Consider the following 26,386-nt stretch of genomic DNA (forward strand, 5'->3'; position numbering starts at 1 on the left):
TCGGGCGATTTGGAGCGCGGCGATACCAAATATGCGTAGATTTGATTTTTTTTTATTGATTTATTTTGATTGGGGCGAAAGGGGGGTGATTTAAACTTTTATGTTTTTTTTTTTATTTTTTTCACATTTTTTTTAACTTTTTTTTTTAACTTTTGCCATGCTTCAATAGCCTCCATGGGAGGCTAGAAGCAGGCACAACGCGATCGGCTCTGCTACATAGCAGCGATCTGCTGATCGCTGCTATGTAGCAGAAATGGAGGTGTGCTGTGAGCGCCGACCACAGGGTGGCGCTCACAGCCACCGGTCATCAGTAACCATAGAGGTCTCTAGGACCTCTATGGTTACAATATACAAGCATCGCCGACCCCGATCATGTGACGGGGGTCGGCGATAACGTCATTTCCGGCCGCCCGGCCGGAAGCGGTAGTTAAATGCCGCTGTCTGCGTTTGACAGCGGCATTTAACTAGTTAATAGGTGCGGGCAGATCGCGATTCTGCCCGCGCCTATTACGGGCACATGTCAGCTGTTCAAAACAGCTGACATGTCCCGGCTTTGATGCGGGCTCACCGCGGAGCCCTGCATCAAAGCAGGGGAGCCGGCATCGGACGGTATAGTATGTCCGATGCCGGTAAGGGGTTAAAGAAGTTTAGGCTGCCTAAAGGGCATTTATTGGACAACTCCATAAATGAAACCGGGCCCCATTGAAAATAAAATCAACTTATACTTACCTCTCACACTATCTTTGTCTGCGCAATTGCTGTTGGCACGCGGGTGACTTTGGCTGCAGCGCTCACGTAACATAACAATTAGCGGATGCTAATGGGCTGCAGTACTCGCACTTCTTTCAGACAAAACTCTGAAGTCAAGCGAAAATGTGGGCAACGCAGCCATCACTGATTGGCTGAAGAACTTACCTGACATAACAAAGTCACTTGACTGCCAGCAGACGCAACACCAACACTGCTGGAAGAGCGCCGGGGAATATAAGTTCTGATTTTCAATGGGGTTTCCAATCCCTTTAAAAAGACTGCTGCATCTAAACACTCTGACCCTGTCCGCATCACACCAATAAAACAGCTTGTCTGTAAGGAGCGCAGCTAGCAAATACAGTATTAAAGGGAACCTGTCACCCCCCCCCCAGGCGTTTTTAACTAAAAGAGCCACCTTGTGCAGCACTAATGCTGCATTCTGCCAAGGTGGCTCTTTTAGTTCGGGTCCCTTCCACCGCTGAAAGGACCGTTTGTATAATTTGTCCCCCTGACACAGACGCCTCACAGCCTTCAGTCATTTCCTCCTTTCTTCTGGTCGCCGCTTCCTCAGTGTTCAGTTATTTACCCAGCGCCTGCGCTGTAATCTTTTTTTTCTCTCACGCCCATGATGGCACCACAGAGAGAGGAGATCCGCCCACCAAGGACAGGAAACCTGCAGATAAAAAGGCAGTACCTCTCTCCCGCATCAGTTGATTTCCTGTCCTTGATGGGAGACCTACAGAAGACGACGTCGTCATGGGATTCCGGGGCCAATCAGTCCGACTCTGGCAGCGGGGATCCCCTTGCCTCGCTGGTGTGGTGACCCGAAGCGCCACCTCTGGAGCTAGTGGGCCTCTAGGGTGCGCGAGGAGAGGTGGCAAGGAGGATCGCGGCCACCTCTCTAGGTAAGAGCAGCAGCAGTATCCAAAGGGGGTCCCTCTGTGGATGGGGGCCAGCGCACTGCCTCCCCCAAGCATCAGTCTGCCGGCTGAAGGTCCCGGGATCCAGCACAAACGCGCAGCGCCATTTTGTGTGCAGCGTCTTCCGTCTGCGCATGCGCAAGATTGGGAACGAGATTTTGCGGGAACAAAAGAATCGAATTTCGCGCGAGACGATTCACCGCGCATGCGCGGGATCCGAAGACGCAATTGTCGCGTGGGCGGTTCACGATATCAGAGAACGCTATTTCACGCAGGACGATTTGCCACGCATGCGCATGCGTGCAATAGGGCGCAGAAGCCACCGCTATTACACAGGAAGCTCACCTTGGCGCAAACGCTTCTAATGGTAGTTGACCACCGTTCGCCTTCCATGAGCGACCTAGAGCAGGCATTTCCCCTATCCAGGTCATCTCCACTGCCGCCGCCACAGCAGCAGCAGAAGCAACGTCCTCAGAAAGGACACCAGGATGCTACCGGTAAAGGACGCTCAGGATCGCTACATAGCATGGAGTCCAGTACAGCGTCTGGCACAAGGGATAAACTAATGACCGATACGGATCATCCCCAACCGGTATTTATGGGTCCATAAAAAAAAGCAGATGCTTTTCTCAAAAGTTCATGGGAGGCATCTGGGGGAGGGCTAAAACCAGCGGTCGCGGTTGCATGCACATCTCATTCCCTAATGATCTGGTTAGACCAACTAGAAATCCAACTTAAAAACAGGTCATCTCGGGACTCAATCTTAAACACCTTGCCAGTAATGCTCGGGGCTGCCGCTTTCTTAGCGGATGCTTCCGCTGATTCAGTCAGACTATCTGCGAGGTCAGCAGCATTTTCTAATGCAGCAAGGCGAGACCTTTGGCTAAAGTGTTGGCCAGGGGATCTCCGAAGTACCCAACCCAAGAAAGAGGGAAAGGATACTACTCCCCCCCCCCTGTTTCTGAGGAAAAAGCCGGATGGGTCCTACAGGACAATTTTAAACTTGAAAAGCCTAAACAAATATCTGGATGTCCAGTCGTTCAAAATGGAAGCAATAAAAACATCAATAAAAATGCTGTTTCCACTTAGTTTTATGGCAGTATTAGACCTGAAGGATGCTTATTACCATGTCCCTATCCCCAAAGATCACCAAAAATTCCTCAGGATAGCAGTTCAAATCAGGGGGTGATATGCCATTTTCTATTCTCAGCCCTCCCCTTCGGACTAGCCATAGCTCCGCGAATCTTCACCAAACTGGTTGCAGAGGTGATGGCTCACCTGAGGGAACAAGACACCCTGATAGTGCCATACATCGACGACTTCCTGGTAATCGGCTCCTCTCCCCAACACTGCGAAAGTCCGCTAGAGACAATTATGCACTCATTAGAAAACCTGGGCTTGTTAGTAAACTTAAAGAAATCCAGATTGCTGCCGTGCCAAATCCAGGAATATCTGGGTCTTACTTTAGACTCTATGAGGCAGGAATGCCGCCTTCCATCAGAAAAAATACATGGTAGGGCTAGTATCCAGAATGAGGGATCTCCCCTCCATATCCCTCCGCCAAGCCATGTCTCTCTTGGGATCTATGACAGCCTGCATCCCTGCAGTCCAATTGGCTCAGTTTCATTCAAAGGACCTTCAATGGCAAATTTTGTCAGAAGTAGTCTCTAAAAGGGAATTTAGAAGGTCGGTTCAGTTTATCTCCAAACACACTGTCACTAGATTGGTGGACGTCGCAAAACAATCTTTCTCAAGGAGTCCCTTGGGTAACTCCAGTCTCAAAAATAGTAACTTGACCTGAATGACCTATTAGCTCAGGGTAATTGGCTGCCGAGTCTGGAGAAAGTGTCCTCCAACATGAAAGAACTGCTGGTGGTCAAGTTTGCGCTTTTAGAGTTCCTAGATCCCCTTCACTCTCACCATGTCAGTCATGTCGGACAACAGAATAGTAATAGCGTACCTGAATTACCAAGGGGGTACCCGCTCTGAGTCTGATGGAGGTAACTAAATCGATCTTCCTTATAGCCGAGGGGAGCCTCCAATCTCTGTCAGGACTTCATTTAAAGGGGGTGGACAATTACAGAGCAGATTTTCTGAGTCGTTCCCGTTTAAAACAAGGGGAATGGGAGTTAAACCAAACAGTGTTCATCCAGTTCTCAAAAAAATGGGGTATACCGAGCATAGATCACTTCGCCAATAATCTGAACAAAAAAGTAGATGCCTTTTGCCCTATAACACCATTAGGGAGCCCCGTATCATTAGATGTGTCTGATTCCTTGGCACCGTCAACTAGCATATGCCTTTCCCCCAATTTCTCTGATTCCAGCAGTGCTGAGGAAGATTCGGGAGGACGGAGCAAATGTAATCTTAATAGCCCCGTTCTGGCCGAAGAGGCCTTGGTTCTCTTGGGTGATGAGGGTGTCCTTCTCCGACCCTTGGGTACTCCCGGACCTCCCAAACCTCCACTCCCAGGGCCCAGTTCATCACCCGCAGGTTGCAAGTTTACACTTGACAGTACGGCATTTGAAAGGGAGCTACTAGAAAACAGAGGATTTTCTCCAGGGTTGATATCTACACTACTACAAAGTAGGAAACCAAGTACGACCAGGCAGTATGGGAAAATATGGAAAAAATTTCTATCATCCTTGGGCGCCAAAATAGATGAAGGGGTCCCTCTTAAAGCCATACTTGAATTCCTGCAAAACGGGTTAGAAATTGGTTTGGCCACAAGTACCCTGAAAGTCCGTGTAGCAGCTTTGGGAGCTCTGTTCAACTACGATTTGGCAGGAAATCGGTGGGTTTCCAGGTTCATCAGGGCAGCCGGGAGATCGAGGCCTCTTCCTGTAAAGAACACCCCTTAGTGGGATATAAATTTAGTCCTTAAAGCCCTCACTAAACCTCCATTTGAACCCTTGGCAGATGTTCCATTAAAAATCTTATCCCTCAAAACATCTCTGCTGGTCACTCTCAACTCTGCACGTAGAGTCAGCGACATACAGGCTCTATCTGCTAACCCCCCTTTTACTCAATTCCTGGACAATAGGGTTGTTCTCAAAACGGACCCAGCATACCTCCCAAAAGTAGCATCCCGATTTCATAGGACATAAGAGATGTCTCTTCCCTCCTTTTGTCCTAACCCCAAAAACAAGGAGGAAGAGTCCTTTACACACATTGGATGTTAGGAGATGCCTAATGCATTACATAGAAGCCACTAGAGAGTGTAGGGAGGATGACTCTCTTTTTGTGCTTTCAGGGTCCCCGGAAGGAGAAAAAAGCCTCCAAAGGCACTTTGGCAAGATAGGCTGATGGCATCCATGATCCATCGTACTCATCGGGCGGGGTACCCGTGTCGGGAAATATCAAGGCTCACTCAACAAGAGCAGTAGCAACCTCATGGGCGGAGAAGGCCGGAGCCTCCATCGATCAGATATGTAGAGCTGCTACCTGGTCTTCACCATCCACATTGTATAAGCACTATAGATTGGACCTTACCTCCTCTTCAGATCTTACCTTCGGTAAAAGGGTTCTGGAAGCGGTGGTCCCTCCCTAATATACAGTCTCTGCAATTCTTTCCATCTATGCTAAATACCTAATAAATAGCCACGCGGTATCTTGGTTAGACTGCAAGTAATGATTAACTTAGATTCTATACTTTAAGCTCTCATCATGCTCTAGTAAACAACTGATGCGGGAGAGAGGTACCGCCTTTTTATCTGCAGGTTTCCTGTCCTTGGTGGGCGGATCTCCTCTCTCCGTGGTGCCGTCATGGGCTCAGAGAAATACCGTTATCGGTAAGAACTATATTTTTCTTGGGCATGCGCAGTTAGCGCTGCCCGTCCACTGACATCACATGTCTTCCTCCTTGCGCCTGCGTGGACGCACGGCCCGAGATCCCTCCCCACAGTCTCTTCTGATTTATTCACACTGCGGGGATGGGAATCTTGGGCATGCCTAGTACTTCTCTGCGGCTCTCTCTCATCCCCTCCGCCTCTTTCCTACTGTGCAGCGTCATAGGAATCGTCAGATATCGTCAGATTCCTATGACGCTGCACAGTAGGAAAGAGGCGGAGGAAGTTGAGAGAGAGCCACAGATAAGTACTGCGCGGCCCAAGATTCCCAGCCCCGCAGTGTGAATAAATCAGAAGAGACTTCGGGGCGGGATCTCGGGCCGCATGTCCACGCAGGCGCAAGAAGGAAGACATGTGATGTCAGTGGACGGGCAGCGCTAACTGCATGCCCAAGAAAAAAAGATTACAGCGCAGGCGATGGGTAAATAACTGAACGCTGAGGAGGTGGCGCCCAGAAGAAAGGAGGAAATGACTGATGGCTCTGAGGCGTCTGTGTCAGGGGGGAAAGACCTGCCCCCCTGACAAACTAGAGGTATGAGGGACAAATTATAAAAACGGTTCTTTCAGCGGTGGAAGAGACCCGAACTAAAAGAGCCACCTTGTCAGAAAGCAGCATTAGTGCTGCACAAGGTGGCTCTTTTAGTTAAAAACGCCTGGGGGGGGGGATGTGACAGGTTCCCTTTAAGTGGCTGCCATTAATATCTATGTACCATAACGATGGTCTGAGTCTGCCAACGGAAGCCACTAGTATACAATAGATCTGTATTCTAGCTCATAGACCGGAGACCACCAAAACACATCGTACAGGGAGGTGAGAAATATTCTTTTATTTTACATTGCATTACCACATTTGTTTTTTGGGGTTTTCATTGGGAATCCTACCCAGTGGTAACCACACAGACATTACGTTCACCTGCTTTAGACGGCTTTCAAGCTTACTTTAAGCTCAATTTAATGTGGTAATGATACAATCATGTACTTCTTATTTTTTTATTAGCTGTTAGCTGTCCACAATAAGTCTGGCATTACATGAAGGGGGTGATTCATGGACCTCTCTCAAGGCCACGGGCTGTTATTGCTGTCATAACCTTATCCAGGAAGAGAAGGATAAGCCCACGTTAACTCATTAGACATGTTAAGAGACTAACATTAAACTCATAAATGACTTGTAAACCCAAGTAACGGCTATGAAAGACACATAGATAAACATAGACACACTGCCAACTATCCAGTTGAACGTTCTATTCATACTTTATGGATTCCCCTGTCCCAGTTATGTGTTTTTTCGGATTTTTAAGATATTTTGGATACGTTACATCAAAGCACAATTGGCAAAAAATCTGTATGGCTTTTCTATGTCGTCTTCTATAAACCTTTTGCAGAAAAATGTCTTTCTCTTTACCTTACTGTTTTTATTTGATATGAACAAGGGTCACTTGTCAGCAGATCCATAATAATGTAGAATTATAATGTGAAGTACATCTCGACATCACGCCAATGCCTTCATATCACAAAGATGGACATAAACACGTTTTTGACAAACCCAACTAATGACTTGATTTAAAAAATGATAGTGTACATCCTTAGTAATGAAAGTTTTAGATGTTCGGAGATCATGGCACGCCACTATGGTCTGGGTACGGGAAAAATCGGCACACATTCAGCAGAACTAAATACACCTAAAAAATATGAGATTCAGGCACAAGTAAACTCTCGGGTCAGACAAATTGCTTTATATGTGGGTCTTTTGGCCCCTTTTAGTAGAAATAAAGAGAAGCGAGGGCTGATCTACTTCCTGACCAGTAGGACAAACAATTACCGTATTTTTCTGACCATAAGACGCACTTTTTTTCCTCCAAATTTGAGAGGAAAGTGTGGGTGCGTCTTATGGTAGGGATGTAAACCTGGGAGGGTGCAGCGGTGAGTGGGATTGCATTGGGAGGCAGGAGGCAGAAAAATGTCCCTGCCCAGCTTCAGGAATCAGCACTGGGGAAACAACATGGTCCTGATCATTAAAGTGCAGTGAATATTCATTAGCTGCTTCCCCGCCCACTTGTCAGCTGAGCAGTGAGTGGGGAGCAGCAAATGAATACTCCTTCACAGGGACACACATGATTTCCCCAGCGCTGGATTCCTGCAGCAGCTGGGGAGATCTGTGTGTCTGGTGGAGGAGAGGCAGCAGGGGCCAGAGGGGACAAGATCGCTGCATACCTGCCTGCCGGGGCTGTGCTGGATGGATGCTGAGTGCTCCAGCACAAGGACCTGTGTGATGTCATGAAGAGGGCGGGCTGGAGCATCACATGGCACCACAGAGCCCTCCATCTTCTGATGTCATCACAGGTCTTGCAGACACCACACTACAGTCTGCTGGCTTACTCCTGTGCTGTGGAGAGGCAGCAAGAGGGAGCGCTCTGTGGTGTCATGGAAGGCTCCAGCATTTTACCTCACCACAGTGTGGCTGGTTGTCACAATTAAAAGGTTAGTCACTACAACACACACAATAAAGCACTCTGCCACTTCTGTGGTGAACTATAACTCCCAGCATGCCATAGGTTCTGCAGGACATGCTGGGAGTTATAGTTCTCCCAATGGGATCTCAAAGCAGCACTCCAGTGTTATTTTTCAGTTCTGGAGTGGTGCTTTAACTATAAGCCCTGTGCCCCCATTCTTATACTCACCCTCCATCATCTTCATACAGTACTTTACAGACACCACACTGGTCCCGCAGCACCATCTTCTACCTGCAGCTTCCAACATAATAACATACTATTATATATAATAACAACACATATAATAGTATGTTTATGTTATTAAATATTTTACCACCTTTTTTGCTTCAAATATATTTTTCCCTATTTTCCACCTCTAGAATCTGGGTGCGTCTTATAGTCCGAAAAATACGGTAAATGAAGACTCGTTCCTGTACTCTCCTGTAGACGGTGTCGGGGAAAAGATGCCAGTAACTGACCACGATCTGCCTTCCTGGAAAAAAAACCAGCAGATTGTTTTGTTTGATTTTGAGAAATTCTTTGGTGGACTGTAATAAACATAACATTGATGAGGACTAGTAAATAATACAACTTTTCAATCATATTAACTTTTGACTGATAATTAGATTTTCCCTGTTCGGAATTAGAATATATTGAGGTTTTGGTATTTTTGACAGATAAGTAAAGCCCCCCAAAAAGCTAGAAAGATTGAGCAAACCCAGATATGCAGCTTTGTAGAGAAAGTGGATACAAAGCTGTAACTCTTTTAGTAAAAGATGAGCTAATTCATTAAAGGAAATCAGGAAGATCAAACCCATCCTCCTCCGCCTCCAAAATACATTTGTGAGCAGGCTGGGCTTAGAAGATGTTAATGTGTTGGTGCATTTGCATTTCAAGCTGTTGCTGCATTCCCTTGTAATTGTAATTTCCCTTGTAATTTCTCAATCCATATGTTTCCCCATTATAAAATAACATATATACTCCCCTCCGTTGCTGGGTCATTTCCAGCGGTGCTAGCACTCGCTCTCCTGGGGTTCACATAACATGATGTCACACGATAACTGTGGCCAATCAATGTTAGCTTCACTCTCTGCGCCCTTAAATGTATTACATACATATGGAGTAAGCGCGAGAGAGCAGCAGCAGCTCCTCTCACTTCCTACAGATGTATGTAATTTGTTTAACCCCTCTGTGACCTTAGACGTACTATCCCGTCGAGGTGCCCTGGGCTTATCTGACCCTGGACGGGATAGTACGTCATAGCCGATCGGCCGCGCTCACGGGGGGAGCGCGGCCGATCGCGGCCGGGTGTCAGCTGCTTATCGCAGCTGACATCCGGCACTATGTGCCAGGAGCGGTCACGGACCGCCCCCGGCACATTAACCCCTGGCACACCGCGATCAAAGATGATCGCGATGTGCCGGCGGTGCAGGGAAGCACCGCGCAGGGAGGGGGCTCCCTGCGGGCTTCCCTGAGCCCCCCGCAGCAACGCGATGTGATCGCGTTGCTGCGAGGGTCTCCTCACCTCCCTCCCTGCTCGAGCCCCGGATCCAAGATGGCCGCGGATCCGGGTCCTGCAGGGAGGGAGGTGGCTTCACAGAGCCTGCTCAGAGCAGGCACTGTGAAGCAGCCTGCACTCCTATCAGATCAGTGATCTGACAGAGTGCTGTGCAAACTGTCAGATCACTGATCTGTGATGTCCCCCCCTGGGACAAAGTAAAAAAAAAATTTTCCAAATGTGTAAAAAAAATTAAAAAAAATATTCCAAAATAATGAAAAAAAATATATATATATTATTCCCATAAATACATTTCTTCATCTAAATAAAAAAAAAAAACCAATAAAAGTACACATATTTAGTATCGCCGCGTCCGTAACGGCCCGACCTATAAAACTGGCCCACTAGTTAACCCCTTCAGTAAACACCGTAAGAAAAAAAAAAAAAAAACGAGGCAAAAAACAACGCTTTATTATCATACCGCCGAACAAAAAGTGGAATAACACGCGATCAAAAGGACAGATATAAATAACCATGGTACCGCTGAAAGCGTCATATTGTCCCGCAAAAAAAGAGCCGCCATACAGCATCATCAGCAAAAAAAATAAAAAGTTATAGTCCTGAGAATAAAGCGATGCAAAAATAATTATTTTTTCTGTAAAATAGTTTTTATCGTATAAAAGCACCAAACCATAAAAAAATGATATAAATGAGGTATCGCTGTAATCGTACTGACCCGAAGAATAAAACTGATTTATCAATTTTACCAAACGAGGAACGGTATAAACGCCTCCCCCAATAGAAATTCATGAATAGCTGGCTTTTGGTCATTCTTCCTCACAAAAATCGGAATAAAAAGCGATCAAAAAATGTCACGTGCCCAAAAATGTTTTCAATAAAAACGTCAACTCGTCCCGCAAAAAACAAGACCTCACATGACTCTGTGGACCAAAATATGGAAAAATTATAGCTCTCAAAATGTGGTATTGCAAAAAATATTTTTTGCAATAAAAAGGGTCTTTCAGTGTGTGACGGCTGCCAATCATAAAAATCCGCTAAAAAACTCGCTATAAAAGTAAATCAAACCCCCCTTCATCACCCCCTTAGTTAGGGAAAAATAAAAAAAAATGTATTTATTTCCATTTTCCCATTAGGGCTAGGGTTAGGGCTAGGGCTAGGGCTAGGGTTAGGGCTAGGGTTAGGGCTAGGGTTAGGGCTAGGGTTAGGGCTAGGGCTAGGGTTAGGGCTAGGGTTAGGGCTAGGGTTAGGGCTAGGATTAGGGTTAGGGTTAGGGTTGGGGCTACAGTTAGGGTTGGGGCTAAAGTTAGGGTTAGGGTTTAGATTACATTTACAGTTGGGAATAGGGTTGGGATTAGGGTTAGGGGTGTGTCAGGGTTAGAGGTGTGGTTAGGGTTACCGTTGGAATTAGGGTTAGGGGTGTGTTTAGATTAGGGTTTCAGTTATAATTGGGGGGTTTCCACTGTTTCGGCACATCAGGGGCTCTCCAAACACGACATGGCGTCCGATCTCAATTCCAGCCAATTCTGCGTTGAAAAAGTAAAACAGTGCTCCTTCCCTTCCGAGCTCTCCTGTGTGCCCAAACAGGGGTTTACCCCAACATATGGGGTATCAGCGTACTCAGGACAAATTGGACAACAACTTTTGTGGACCAATTTCTCCTGTTACCCTTGGGAAAATACAAAACTGGGGGCTAAAAAATAATTTTTGTGGGAAAACAAAAAGATTTTTTATTTTCACGGCTCTGCGTTATAAACTGTAGTGAAACACTTGGGGGTTCAAAGTTCTCACAACACATCTAGATAAGTTCATTGAGGGGTCTAGTTTCCAATATGGGGTCACTTGTGGGGGGTTTCTACTGTTTAGGTACATTAGGGGCTCTGCAAACGCAATGTGACGCCTGCAGACCAATCCATCTAAGTCTGCATTCCAAATGATGCTCCTTCCCTTCCGAGCCCTCCCATGCGCCCAAACGGTGGTTCCCCCCCACATATCGGGTATCAGCGTACTCAGGACAAATTGGACAACAACATTTAGGGTCCAATTTCTCCTGCTAACCTTGGAAAAATACAAAACTGGGGGCTAAAATATAATTTTTGTGGAAAAAAAAATATTTTTTATTTGCATGGCTCTGCGTTATAAACTGTAGTGAAATACTTGGGGGTTCAAAGCTCTCACAACACATCAAGATGAGTTCCTTAGGGGGTCTACTTTCCAAAATGGTGTCACTTGTGGGGGGTTTCTACTGTTTAGGTACATTAGGGGCTCTGCAAACGCAATGTGACGCCTGCAGACCATTCCATCTAAGTCTGCATTCCAAATGGCGCTCCTTCCCTTCCGAACCCTCCCATGCGCCCAAACGGTGGTTCCCCCCCACATATGGGGTATCAGCGTACTCAGGACAAATTGGACAACAACTTTTGTGGTCCAATTTCTCCTGTTACCCTAGGGAAAATACAAAACTGGGGGCTAAAAAATAATTTTTGTGGGAAAAAAATTTTGTTTTATTTTTATGGCTCTGCATTATAAACTTCTGTGAAGCCCTTGGTGGGTCAAAGTGCTCACCACACATCCAGATAAGTTCCTTAGGGGGTCTACTTTCCAAAATGGTGTCACTTGTGGGGGGTTTCAATGTTTAGGCACATCAGTGGCTCTCCAAACGCAACATGGCGTCCCATCTCAATTCCTGTCAATTTTGCATTGAAAAGTCAAACGGCGCTCCTTCCCTTCCGAGCTCTCCCATGCGCCCAAACAGTGGTTTACTGCCACATATGGGGTATCAGCGTACTCGGGACAAATTGGACAACAACTTTTGAGGTCCAATTTCTTCTCTTACCCTTGGAAAAATAAAAAATTGGGGGCAAAAATATAATTTTTGTGAAAAAATATGATTTTTTATTTTTACGGTTCTGCATTATAAACTTCTGTGAAGCACTTGGTGGGTCAAAGTGCTCACCACACATCCAGATAAGTTCCTTAGGGGGTCTACTTTCCAAAATGGTGTCACTTGTGGGGGGTTTCAATGTTTAGGCACATCAGTGGCTCTCCAAACGCAACATGGCGTCCCATCTCAATTCCTGTCAATTTTGCATTGAAAAGTCAAATAGCGCTCCTTCCCTTCCGAGCTCTCCCATGCGCCCAAACAGTGGTTTACTGCCACATATGGGGTATCAGCGTACTCAGGACAAATTGGACAACAACTTTTTGGGTCCAATTTCTCCTGTTACCCTTGGTAAAATAAAACAAATTGGAGCTGAAGTAAATTTTTTGTGTAAAAAAGTTAAATGTTCATTTTTATTTAAACATTCCAAAAATTCCTATTAAACACCTGAAGGGTTAATAAACTTCTTGAATGTGGTTTTGAGCACCTTGAGGGGTGCAGTTTTTAGAATGGTGTCACACTTGGGCATTTTCTATCATATAGACCCCTCAAAATGACTTCAAATGAGACGTGGTCCCTAAAAAAAAATGGTGTTGTAAAAATGAGAAATTGCTGGTCAACTTTTAACCCTTATAACTCCCTAACAAAAAAAAAAATTGGTTCCAAAATTATGCTGATGTAAAGGAGACATGTGGGAAATGTTACTTATTAAGTATTTTGTGTGACATATCTCTGTGATTTAATTGCATAAAAATTCAAAGTTTGAAAATTGCGAAATTTTCAAAATTTTCGCCAAATTTCCGTTTTTTTCACAAATAAACGCAGGTACTATCAAAGAAATTTTACCACTATCATGAAGTACAATATGTCACGAGAAAACAATGTCAGAATCACCAGGATCCGTTGAAGCGTTTCGGAGTTATAACCTCATAAAGGGACAGTGGTCAGAATTGTAAAAATTGGCCTGGTCATTAACGTGCAAACCACCCTTGGGGGTAAAGGGGTTAAAGTCAGGGAAAGTGAAGCCAACATTGATTGGCTGTAGTGATTGCATGACATAATGTCATGTGATCCCCGGGAAAGCCAGTACCAACACCACTGGAATGGTGCAGAAACTGAAATGAGTTGAATTGTTATTATTTTACAGAGGGAACACATACGGATTGAGAAGAGGTTATCCGGATAGTGGACAACCCTTTTACGGAGGAACTGTTGTCAATGAAGCTAAAGAAGCTGGTGCTGGGCAGGGAAACAACCTGGTGAGGCAGTTTTTCCTAAAGTGCTGCACCCATCACTTCCTGAGTTTGTCTCCAGAGGTTGTTTCCACACCAAGATTGTCTCCTGACATCACAACCTATGTCATGTCAGGAGCCAGGCACGGAAATCATAAAGTGAGCTATTAATCACACTAAAGAGGCTGATGCTGTGCAGAGTGACACCCTGCACACATAATGCTTCATGTGCATGTGAATTAAAACACTAATTACTCAGGAATGCAGCAACAAATAGAAGATGTAAATGTGACAGATCACTTTCAAAGCAATGTACCCAAGACCCTAACATCAGCATTAAAACAACCACTATTTCTGTATAAGTATTAGGGATGAGCGAATACCTTTGTGTAAGTGCTTATCCAAATAGCAATAGCTCTTTCCGAATAGCGGCATCGGGAACCCGGATACCTGGATCGCTCCTGATAATCAGCTGTTCGGTGCCGCATCTGCATGTGTCGCGGCTGTGTGACAGTCACAACATGTATGGAGAACCCAACACACAGGCTCTTCATGCCTGTGGCACCGAACAGCTGATTATTGGGAGTGCTCCAGTTAGCCACGTTCTCGATGCAGCTATTCAGATAACTACTTGTTCCAAGCTACTCCATCAACCCTAATAAGTATCCAAACACTAGATTGGGTGTAAATAGGTGGTTTTCATTCTTACACAATTTTTTTTTGTCTCCTCTCTGCTGAAAATTATCATAATTAAGGCCATCTTAAGGGTATGTGCACACGTTGCAGATTTGCCTGCGGATTTTTCTGCACTAAATCTGCATCTCTTGGCAGAAAACGCAGGTGCATTTTGATGCGTTTTTTGCGTGTTTTTGGTGCGTTTTTGTATGCGTTTTTGAAAGCTAAATAAAGATGTATTATTGAGCAAGAAAAAAAATTTGTGATGTAATTTCTTGTCCAACCTCCTCTTTTACATTTGTCCATCCCACACTCCTTTACACACACAGATATAAATATACAGTACAGACCAAAAGTTTGGACACACCTTCTCATTTAAAGATTTTTCTGTATTTTCATGACTATGAAAATTGTACATTCACACTGAAGGCATCAAAACTACGAATTAACACATGTGGAATTATATACATAACAAAAAAGTGTGAAACAACTGAAATTGTCTTATATTCTAGGTTCTTCAAAGTAGCCACCTTTTGCTTTGATGACTTTTTTGCACACTCTTGGCATTCTCTTGATGAGCTTTAAGAAGTAGTCACCGGGAATGGTTTTCAATTCACAGGTGTGCCCTGTCAGGTTTAATAAGTGAGATTTCTTGGGACCATCAGTTGTGTTGTGCAGAAGTATGGTGGATACACAGCTGATAGTCCTACTGAATAGACTGATGGAAGGAATGAGATAGAGAGATGATAGATAGAATAGATAGATAAATAGAAGGAATGAGCTAGATAGATGACAGATAGATCTATGGATAATTCTATACATAAATTGATAGATATTAGCTATCTATAGATCTATCTGTCATCTATCTAGCTCATTCATTCTATCATCTATCTCATTCCTTCTATCTATGTTATATCTATCATCTATCTATCTCATTCCTTCTATCAAATAGATAGAAAGATGGAAGGAATGAGAGAGATAGATAGAAGGAATGAGATAAATATATCTATTCATATATCTATAGATATATCTATGGATGGATATATGGATAGATATATCTATCCATATATCTATCTACATCTATCCATAGATATGTTTCGATAGATATATGAATAGATATATCTATCCCATTCCATCTATCTATCCCATATCTATCTCATATCTATCTATCTAAAGCCTGACTGAAAAAAACTGAGGTGTGAAAGTAGCCTAGCTATCCCTATATCTATCTACATCTATCCATAGATTTATCTATCCATACATATATCTATAGATAGATGCATAGATCTATCTATTCATATATCTATAGATCTATCTATATATCTATCTCATTCCTTCTATCTATAGATATATCCATAGATATCCATCTATAGATTTATCTGTAGATATATACTAGCAAGGCCGATGTTGATGAATGTACATGTTTAATGAAAAAAAGGGGGGGGGAATGGCGTGGGCTCCCGCGCAATTTTCTGCTCCAGAGGTGAAAAGCCGGGGGCCAATATTTGTAGCCTGGGAAGGGGGTAATACCCATGGCCCCTTCCCAGGCTATGAATATCAGCTCGCAGTTGTCTGCGTAGCCTTTTCTGGCTATTAAAATAGGGGGACCCAAAAAAAAAAAGCCATGAGTCCCCTTATATTTTATAGCCATAAAGGCTACGCAGACAGCTGCGGTCAGATATTCATAGCCTAGAGAGGGGCCATGGATATTTGCCCACTCCCGGCCAGCTACAAATTCCAGCAGCCCCAGAAATGGCGCATCAGTAAAATGCGCCAATTCCGGCACTTAGCCCCTCTCTTCCCACTCCCCTGTAGTGGTAGGATATGGGGTAATAAGGAGTTAATGTCACCTTGCTAATGTAAGGTGACATTAAGCCCGGTTAGTAATGGAGAGGCGTCAATAAGAAAAAAAAAAAAAAAACACAGCCAGAAAAAAGTATTTTAATATTAATTTCACCATACTTACCATTCTCGATCGCCTGCAAGAAAGTAAAAATAATAAACCAACCGTATACTCACTTTCCGCCGTAGTCCAATTAATAACGAGTGTCTCACAACGATCTCCCCTATAGAACAGTGACATCGGGTGATGTCACTGCTCTATATGGCCTCCAGTGACACACTGACAGGAGACAATGGCTCCCGCAGTGCATCACTGAAGAGGTTACCTGAGTTCAGGGTCTCACTTTATGGCAAAGCTGCGTGGGAATTTTCCCACACATCAGTGCCACAAGTGAGAGTAGGAACTCTTTCTGAGAAAGGCGGAGGGATACAGTGCGAAAGGATACCTTCCGTCATTGTATCCTGGAGCCCCTGGAGAGTGGTCGCATCAGCTGATGTGGCAGCTCTCCGTGGGAGATCGTTGTGGGACACTCGTTTTAATTGGATATCTGCGGACACAGGGAGTATATTGTTTGTTTATTATTTAAATTTTTTTTTTTACAGGTGAGCAATGGCTTCGAGGATCAAGGTGATGGTGAGTATGTACTCTGTTGTATGTACTGTATGTCTATATGTGTGTTGTATTTACTGTATGTATGTACTGTATGTTATATGTACTGTTGTATGTTCTGTATGTCATATGTTGTATGTAGTATGTTCTGTATGTCATATGTTGTATGTACTGTTGTATGTAGTATGTTCGGTCATGTGCTGTATGTCCAATATGTACTGTATGGTGTATGTACTGTTGTATGTTCTGTCATACGTTGTATGTAGTATGTTATATGTACTGTATGTTGTATGTACTTGTTATATGTTGCATGTACTGTGTGTGTGTGTGTGTGTTTTTGTTTTTTTTTCCTTTTTTTTTTCTTTACGTTCAACACATTAGCCGGATGATGGGACTACTACTGTCCGTTTATTGGCTAAGTCAATCACAGTCACTGTAGCAGGCATAGCCCGATGGGACTTGTAGTCCCATTGGACGATGCCTGCACGCACGTGCGCATGCACACCCACCCAATGACCCCTCGCACAGAGCCCCGTACAGACCCCCGACAGCCCGCAGACCCCGCCCGCACACACGTACACGCACAGTCTCCGCCCACACACTTCCCTCCTCCCGATCTGCAGCGTTTCCCCCACAGTTAAACCGCAGATCTTTTGCATCTGCGGTTTTGCTGCAGATGTGCCAGGGCCGGCGTCAGTACCCGGGCAAGTTCCGGGGCCCTGGCGAGACAGGGGGGCCCATTCAAGGCCGGCGTTAAGGGCAGGCAGCTGCCAGTGCCTAGGACCACCGCTCCCCCAGGGGCCCTCAGCTAGCGGCCGGGGGCTGTCTAATTATACTCACCTACTCCTGACGGCTGGCGTGGTCCCTGCAGGTCCCCGGCTCCCCAGCTTCTTCCTGTACTGAGCGGTCACATGGTACCGCTCATTACAGTAATGAATATGCGGCTCCACCTCCCATAGGGGTAGAGCCGCATATTCATTACTGTAATGAGCGGTAACGTGACCGCTCAATACAGGAAGAAGGTGCCGGGAAGCAGGGACTGCACAGCGCCAGGAGCAGGTGAGTATATTGGGGAGGGGAGCGCAGCGCTGCGCGATATTCACCTGCTCCTCGTTCCAGCCGCAGCTCCGTCTTCCACGTCCTCTGCACTGCAGTGACGCTGAGGTCAAGGGGCGCGGTGACGTAGTTAGTGCGTGCCCTCTGCCTGAACGTCAGTGCTGAAGATGATGCAGCGGCGGCTGGAACGAGGACAGGTGAATATTGAAAGTGTCGGGGGCCTAAGCGACGGAGAGGTGAGTATGTGATTTTTTATTTATTTATTTATTTTTATTTTTTTATCGCAGCAATAGCAAATGGGACAAGTGTCTGTATGGAGCATCTATGGGGCCATAACGTTTGTGCAGCACTATATGGGGCAAGTGTCTGTATGGAGCATCTATGGGGCCATAACGTTTGTGCAGCACTATATGGGGCAAGTGTCTCTATATACTACATGGCTGTTCTATATACTACGTGGGCCGCGTTATATACTACGTGGGCTGTTATATGCTACGTGGGCTGTGCTATATACTAGATGGCTGTTCTATAAACTATGTGGGCCGTGTTATATACTATGTGGCTGTGCTATATACTATATGGGCTGTGCTATATACTACGTGGCTGTGTTATATGCTATGTGGGCTGTTATATACTACATGGCTGTGTTATATGCTACGTGGCTGTGCTATATACTATGTGGGCTGTGTTATATACTACATGGCTGTGTTTATATGCGATCATGAATCGTGGTATGTGACTTTCTCCCGGGGCCCTCAAAAACCTGGAGCCGGCCCTGGGATGTGCCCTACTCAAAGCAAGTCTATGGGTGCAGAAAGCTGCAGATTCGCACAAAGAATTGCCATGCTGTGGAAAAAACAACGCTGCGTTCCCGCATGTTTTTTTCCGCAGCATGTGCACGGCGGATTTGGTTTTCCATAGCTTAACATGCTACTGTTAAATGCATGGACACTGCTGCAGATCCGCAGCGTCAAAAATGCTGCGGATCCGCAGCGTCAAAAATGCTGCGGATCTGCGGGAATATCCGCAACATGTGCACATGGCCTTTCCCTAAATCACAGTATCTCTGCCAAATTCCTTTCCAGTTGTAGTCACTTAATGTAGGCAGAGCTGTGGAATCTCCACGACTCCCGACCTCACAGCACTGGTCACTACTGAGCATGTGCATAAAGTGCAGCACAGATTCATCTCAACTAAAAGCCGAGATCCTGAGATCTGGAACAGAGCAGACATTTATAGGACATTTCATAACTTTCCCAAATTATTATGAAAACATTTACAGCACATCCTGCACTGAACTACTGGACCCAATGTATTATATATTTTAAGAGTCAATCAATAAATTTTATATTGACTTCACCAAAATGGACTCCGAATCCGACTCCACGGCCATATATAATGTAGGTACGCCTACAATAGAATACTATGGCAAAACTCTACCTCTATCACCCACACAACTGCAGCTACTCTGACAAATTACCAGCACCTTATCCCTGGAAGAAATTGGTGACTGACCCTCAGATTGGTCCATTCTGTTCCTCTTTTAGCTAATGTTGCAGTTTCTTCACTGCGTGATGAGGGAGAGTTGATGAAAAAGTGGGGCTCTTCTAATTAGTTAAAAAAAAGTATATTGTGAAAAAACCTTGTACAATAAAGTAACCCATGCCTATACTGGGGGAGTCTGAGCAAAAACAAATAATGCAAATTGTTCCTTTGTAACTCGGTCCTGCTCTGCTTTTATTTCGAACGCCAAATTTATAATAATAAAAAAGTACCCAGTCTTGACAGTAGATGGCGTACTGCCCAGTATTACACTGGGGGTGGAAAGGGACAAAATGAATTGTGCCATTGAAAACTTGGGAGTTAAGTTGAAAAAATTGTAACCTAAGACTAAACTAGTAATAGCTTCCAAGCCCCCAAAATGTCAACCCAAAAGTAAGAAAAAGTGAAGAATATATAAAATACTAGCAGATAAGTAATGAAGGTAAAGCAAGCTATTACAATGTTCGGACATGGCTGCTGGAAGCTGTGATCACATTCTGTGTAGAGGACAGAGGCTTCTTCAGGGTCCTGTTGAGTACACAATGTACCAGAAAAATGAAATCGAGCCATCATGGCTTAGTGTCCAAAGAGCAACGCCATAACACGCCATGCACCTACTACTGTCTTGTACTGTAGGCAGGCTCAGGCAGACAGCCGGTCAGTTCTGTAATACGGAAAAATGTCCATTTTGTTCTGATGGATCTTAGTCAATCCCTCTTGTATACAGGCATTGTATTGAATGTGGCTTTAAATGACTGGAAAGACCAATGTATGTTGTAAATGTGTAACCTGAGGTCATTTTAAAGAGGACCTGTCACTGGGTCACAAAAGGCCATTTTTTTACTCCTATTTTATCCCCGCTGCTTCATTAAATTTATCATTGTTTTTGTGTTGTTGTTTTTTTTTTTAAATATGCCACAAGATTCCCGATAAATTTTTATTTAGTGCACCTATATGCAAATTGTTATGGCCTTTGCTAAGGGGGCGGTGCTAACTGGATTCTCTAGAGGTGTTTCTTTAGGCCACTCTGCATAATGAGTCTGCTCTGAGTTTCCTCAGTAGTGTCCCTATACTCTTCCTCCCAGGAGATGTGTTGTGATCAGATCATGATCCTGCATGGTCAGACACGGCCATTGCACAGTACACATGTTTAAGATTATCTCAGCACAGGAACTTTTTTTTTTTTATTGAACATTCTGTTGTGGAAATTATTATTCCAAAATCTATTGATTAAAATGTACTTTGTTCGTGGAACAAACCCTTTAATGCCAACCACATATCATTATAGGAGATGGAACAGAAATATTAATCATTGTTTTAGTTTTTTAATCTGTCGCCACACAAAATAATTTTAAGTTAACATACAAGTAAAGGACCTGTGTGCACCCTTGGTGTGGCGAAATTCCTCTGTTCATCGGTCCACTCAGTTATGTAAGTGCCACTCCTATGTAGATTGTCAGCACCCTCTGAAGATATGTGCACTGTCCCTGTGCAGAAGCAAGCACACAAATCCCTCTCCTCACTTCTGACATTGCTCGGGTGCATAGCTGTAAAGCAGCATCCGCTGCGAGGAGAGAGTGATTTGTGTGCACTTTTGCACTAAAATGATATCAAAGGAGGCAATCGATGTCCGCTGTGAGGAGAGAGTGATTTGTGTTGTTACTTCTTTTCTGCACAGGGACAGTGATCACAAATTGTAGGTTTATTGTCAGACAGCGCTGTCAATCGACATAGAAAGAGCGTCCGTAATCTAGATAAGTGAGTAAAATGGTGCATCAAGACATTTGGCCACTCCAAGGGTTCACTGGGCATCTTCATTTGCATAGTTTTTGTGGCGAGGAAGGAAAAGATTTTAAAACATAAATATTTTTTTTGTTGCTCCATCTCCTACAAGGCTACGTGGGTAGTTTGAAGTCTAAACTTTTTTGTTTTTTTGGAAAAAAAAAAAAGGAAAAAAGCTACGGTAAATATTCACTGGAGCAGCAGGAAAACAATAAGAGCAAAAATTGCCCACTTTTGATGTGGTAACGGGTCATCTTTAAGTTGTGGGACCACTGTAAATAATTCCCAATTAGTTATCAAGTTACCGCATAATATATGAAATTTGCTGTAAAATCTTCCCCACTTGGCATTAATATGTATACCAACCGATCAGCAAAAAATGTGAAGTTATTGATTGATTTAAATAATGTATCTGTATTGGGGTTATTCAACCTTATGTTCTGATATTTCTCTGTACAGGGATGGAAGAACCCAACCTCGAGGATGTAACCTTCTTCAGTGAGCTTCAGGAAGACTCTTACCTAGATCTTCTACTTGTAGATACTTGACTTTCCAGGGCTTCATTAAAAGCATCGGCACTAAAAAAGTGAATAAAAATAAGAGAAGAAATAGTCTTGATATAAAAAAAAAAAAGATACTATTTTCTCAATAGTGGATTGCTGCACAACTTTTGTACTGTTTTCACAGTTTTTTATTGGCCATGTTCAAATGGAAAATTGCTAATTTCTCATTACCATTTTTGCAAGGAAACAATGCAAGGCTGAAAAAATAAAAACAAATCTCTCATAGATGGGGAGTGTCATATTTATTACACATTTTCCTTAGCCACAGCATGTTTTCTTTTAGTTTTGGTTTGTGTTCAGTTTTTTTTTCTTTTAGTTTTATGTTAAGACATTTGTGTATTAATGTAATAAAGTGCCTGAATTGTTTTATGTCTCCTTGTTTTATATTATTTATAAAGTAATTCAGTATTTCACCACTGTTTTTACTGGTGACAAAATAATTACCTTGGGGGAACCCCAATCAAATGAGATTTGAGAAATTACAAAAATCATCTACGGTAGTTAAAAGAAAAAAAGGCGTAGCCTGAGGAAGGGACTTAAGAAGTTTTGAGAGCTTGCTGTGGAACATCATTTATTTTTGTGTGCCATTAAAAGGTGTCATAACTACAAGATTATCTTGTTTTTCATACGGAGCATTATTTTTGTAAAAGAAAAAAAATCTAAAAACACAATAACTATAAATCACTGTTAGTGTCAATTTTTTACATTAAAATAATTTTAAAAATGTTTTTTTTTTCAGGGAATATGAATAACAGCAAAAACTTTCTCCACTCTTGTTTAGTGGTTGGGTGAAATGAATTATTGTCAAACTACTGTGTTTTCTCTTTTTAAATCATGACAACCCAAAACATCCAAATGACCCTGATCAAAAGTTCACATACCCTGGTGATTTTGGCCTGATAGTAACATAGTTAGCAAGGCTGAAAAAGACATTTGTCCATCCAGTACAGCCTATATTCCATCAGAATAAATTCCCAGATCTACGTCCTTCTAAAGAACCTAATAACTGTAAGATACAATATTGTTACGCTTCGGGAAGACATCCAGGCCTCTCTTGAACCCCTCGACTGAGTTCACCATCACCACCTCCTCAGGCAAGGAATTCCAGATTGTCACTGCCTGAACAGTAAAGAATCCTCTTCTATGTTGGTGGAAAAACCTTCTCTCCTCCAGACGCAGAGAATGCCCTCTTGTGACCGTCACCTTCCTGGTCATTCCATATCAAGTGATCCAAATATGAATATTTTTTTTTACCTGACGTCTTTAGATTTTTTTTATTTTTTGTTTTTATGAAGTATAACTTTAGTTAAATACAAATTAAAAGTTTAGAGTTTTTTTTCTTCATCAGTTAATTTTTTACAGATTTCTAAAGTTTTGAAAAAGTGCGGATTTTGGCCTGGTATTGCTTTACATTTTGTATCATATCTCGAGCTAAAATTAAGGTAAAGAGGTGGGAGAGGCATCATTTTTCTCAGAAAGTTACCGGCTTTCATTTAAAATGCTATAAGACTATGCTTCTTTATATTTTGTTTTGGAGAAATCAAATTCAAAATTTTGATACGCAATTGTGAAAAAATCGAACGTTTTAAAATTGTGAAAACATGCATGTGTGGTACTTGTGTTCTTGTTTATATTTGTACAGGGATTCAACTTGGGACCTATCAAATTTTTTATTTTTTTTTAAGCCTTGAATCATCTGATTTTATGTTTGTGTGAGTTCTTCCCTTTTTCTTTTCAAATTACAACTTATTGCATTCAACGTTTATATGCAACAATAAGGAAACACAAAAAACAAATACCGAAGTGCCGGAATAAATCCATCTTAATAATCATAACACAACTTGCTCGATGCATTCAGGTTGAAAATGCAGAGCAAGCCAAAAGAAAAAAGGTGATCATATCCTCAAGTGTGGTTTTCTGAATACAGTCTCATCCTAATTATGATAAAAACAAGATTAAAAGAACCAATATTTTTACCACCTATTTATACATTAACAATTTTTTTTTCTATTATATCAGTAAACATGTAATTTACGAAGTGTTTAAGAAGAATAGTACAGTAGTTACATACTCGTTCTATAAAATATGTACTAATCGAACAATAGTACATTTTTAAACTGGCTCTTTATCATCAATGTGTCCCTTCTAGTGGGTGAAATGTAATCTTGTCCATAAGCGTTACTAGCAATGGCCATTTCCTTTTCTGTCAGAGTATGTGCGGCCTGTCATGGCATTCTGCTCCACCTGAGTTAATATCTGATTTTTGTAACTTTTAAAATGTATGGTTTTCTTGGATACACAGAGGATGGCGCTGGACCAGAAGGTGCAAAAAAGCCACTTCTACTTCTTCATTTTCACAATCTTTGGAGAGTCCAGTAGCCACCACCAGCGCCAATCATATTCACAGGTCACATAAACAGTTATGTCATCCATTTCCAATCTTGTGCCGCCTTCTACCACTTCATGGACTTCACTGTCTGTTTTTATTTCTCTGTCACTACATGGGATGACAGTGTGGTATCGCAGAGTCCCTGTGATGGGTTCTGCTTCCTTCCGATGTTTTAAAAAACTCCTCCTCTTCGTAGTCCTGGGTTGTACAATACATGAACTGGATGTTAAGAATATTTTTCTCCCTCCATTTGAGGAGTGACTGGGTGTTAAGATTTGGTGTGAATATGGCCTGTGGAGGCTGGAGTTGTCGGCCTGTCATCGGCTCTGCAGTCACCGTCTACCCCTGGTCATTCTCCGGTTGAGCCGTAACAAAGCTTCTCCTCTGTCCTCTCCTGCTTCTAAGCTGTAACATAATAAAATAATACAGTAATATCTAACAATCATGGATTATTTGGTAAATATAGACCCCACACTTTTAGACCACAGGCTGAAAAGATCTGAATTCGAGATTTTCGAATTGACACTAATAGTTTTATTTTTTAAAATATGATCCCATCACGATCCCAACTTGCATTTTGGTACAGATATTGCTAGCATAGCAGGCACATGTGCAGTTTTTGAAATTAAACTTTTTTCGGAAATGCGTTTTAAACTTTTGTGTTTGCATGGGTAAAATATTATCAAAGATACTCTTGTGACATATCTGGTGAAAGCCCATACAGTTGTGAGTAGAATGGTGTTTATTTTTATCTATCTTTTTTTTCTAGCCTGAGTTATAAGGAGAAATGTAAAGGCAGGCAACACCGAAATTCGCACTTTTTCCGAACTTTGAAAATCAATAAAAAAAAAATCTAGAATTTTTTTTCTCCACATTTTGCATTATATGACACACTATTACCAAATAACAAAATCTCAAAAGAATTAAAAATAGAGGTAAAAATCATTGGTTCACTTGACATGGAATGACCCTTCCTTGGTATAAACAGATCCTTCGGAGAGATATTTGTATTGTCCCCTTATATACTTATACATGGTTAGTAGATCGCCCCTCAGTAGTCTCTTTTCCTAGGCTAAATAATCCTTATTTTGCTAATCTCTCTGGGTATTGTAGTTCCCCATCCTCTTTATTAATTTTGTTGCCTTCCTTTGTACTCACTCTACTTCCATTATATCCTTCTTGAGCACTTCTGTGAAAAACATGCACAGAAGTTGACACAAATGGGTTTGAGTTGCTACTAAAGGTAACATTCTCACCTGTGACCTGTTTACTTGTAATTAGTGTGTGTGCATAAAAGCGGAGTGAGCTTCTGGGATCCTGACAGACTCTTGCAGCTTTCATCCAGCCACTGGTATTCTGCATTGTGAGTCATGGGGAAAGCAAAGGAATTGTCAACTGATCTATTTTATTTAGCCGACGCCATGTCGCGTTTGGAGAGCCCCTGAAGTGCCTAATCAGTTTAAACCCCCTCCCCCCCACAAATGACCCCATTTTTGAAACTAGACCCTCAAGGACTTCACCTAGATGTGTAGTGAGCAGTTTGTAACCTCAGGAGCTTTACAGAATGTTATAATGTTAAGCTGTGAACATTTTATTTTTCACAAGGGTATCAAGAAAAAATGTATAAAGCTGAGTAAATGAAATACCCTATATACTCAAGTATAAGCCGACCTGAGTATAAGCCGAGGTACTAAATTTTATCTTAAAAACTGGAAAACTTTTTGACTCAGTATATGCAGAGGGGGGAGATGCAGCAGCTACTGGGTCCATGAGTCTCCCTGCAAGTCTCCCCGTCGGTCCGCAAGTCTCCCATGGGGGTGTTTCTTACCCACTTCTTCACAGCAGCGCCATCCTGTCATGTATGGAGTCCCAGAGGTACCTGAGTGAAGGTAACGTAGGAGCAGCAGTCATGGAGGCAAGCCGTACGGCAGGTGAAGGTTGCAGGAGGCCTGTATTTTCGGGGCGCACACTTCACTTCCGGTCCCGCTCATTATGGCTTATGAATATTCGTGACGTCACTGGAAGTGAAGCGTGCGGCACTGAAAATACAGGCCGCCCGCAACCTCCACCTGCTGTATGGCTACCACTTGCTCCATACGTTACCGGCATGCCACTACCTCTGGGACTCACATGCCAGGATTGTGCTGCTGTGAAGGAGGGGGTAATAAACACCCCCGGGGAAGAGAGACCGGTGGGGGTGACTCGAGTATAAGCAGAGAGGGGCACTTTCAGCCTAAAAAATGGGCTGAAAATCTCGGCTTATACTAGAGTTTATACTATTATATTATATT

The 26,386-nt window shown here is 43.1% G+C and overlaps 1 protein-coding gene across 7 annotated transcripts in view; it reads left to right on the top strand.

Moving 5' to 3' along the window:
* Nucleotides 1-22,072, top strand: part of BCLAF3 (BCLAF1 and THRAP3 family member 3) — a 148,272-nt gene extending 126,200 nt beyond the window's left edge. For 4 of the 7 annotated variants that reach the window (XM_069761505.1, XM_069761510.1, XM_069761506.1 and 1 more), the window contains one exon: nucleotides 21,603-22,072. Coding sequence is in view for 2 of the 7 variants with exons in the window: in XM_069761510.1 (XP_069617611.1) it covers nucleotides 21,603-21,632 (30 nt within the window). In the remaining 5 variants the exon portion in view is untranslated. Of the gene's footprint in view, nucleotides 1-8,387; nucleotides 8,501-21,602 lie in introns of those variants that run through there. The other 3 variants (XM_069761507.1, XM_069761508.1, XM_069761509.1) reach the window with 3 other exon arrangements.
* Nucleotides 22,073-26,386: the final 4,314 nt, after the last annotated feature.

Source organism: Ranitomeya imitator, chromosome 3 (genome assembly GCF_032444005.1).
Source record: "Ranitomeya imitator isolate aRanImi1 chromosome 3, aRanImi1.pri, whole genome shotgun sequence".
In the NCBI taxonomy this organism is placed as follows: Eukaryota; Metazoa; Chordata; class Amphibia; order Anura; family Dendrobatidae; genus Ranitomeya; species Ranitomeya imitator.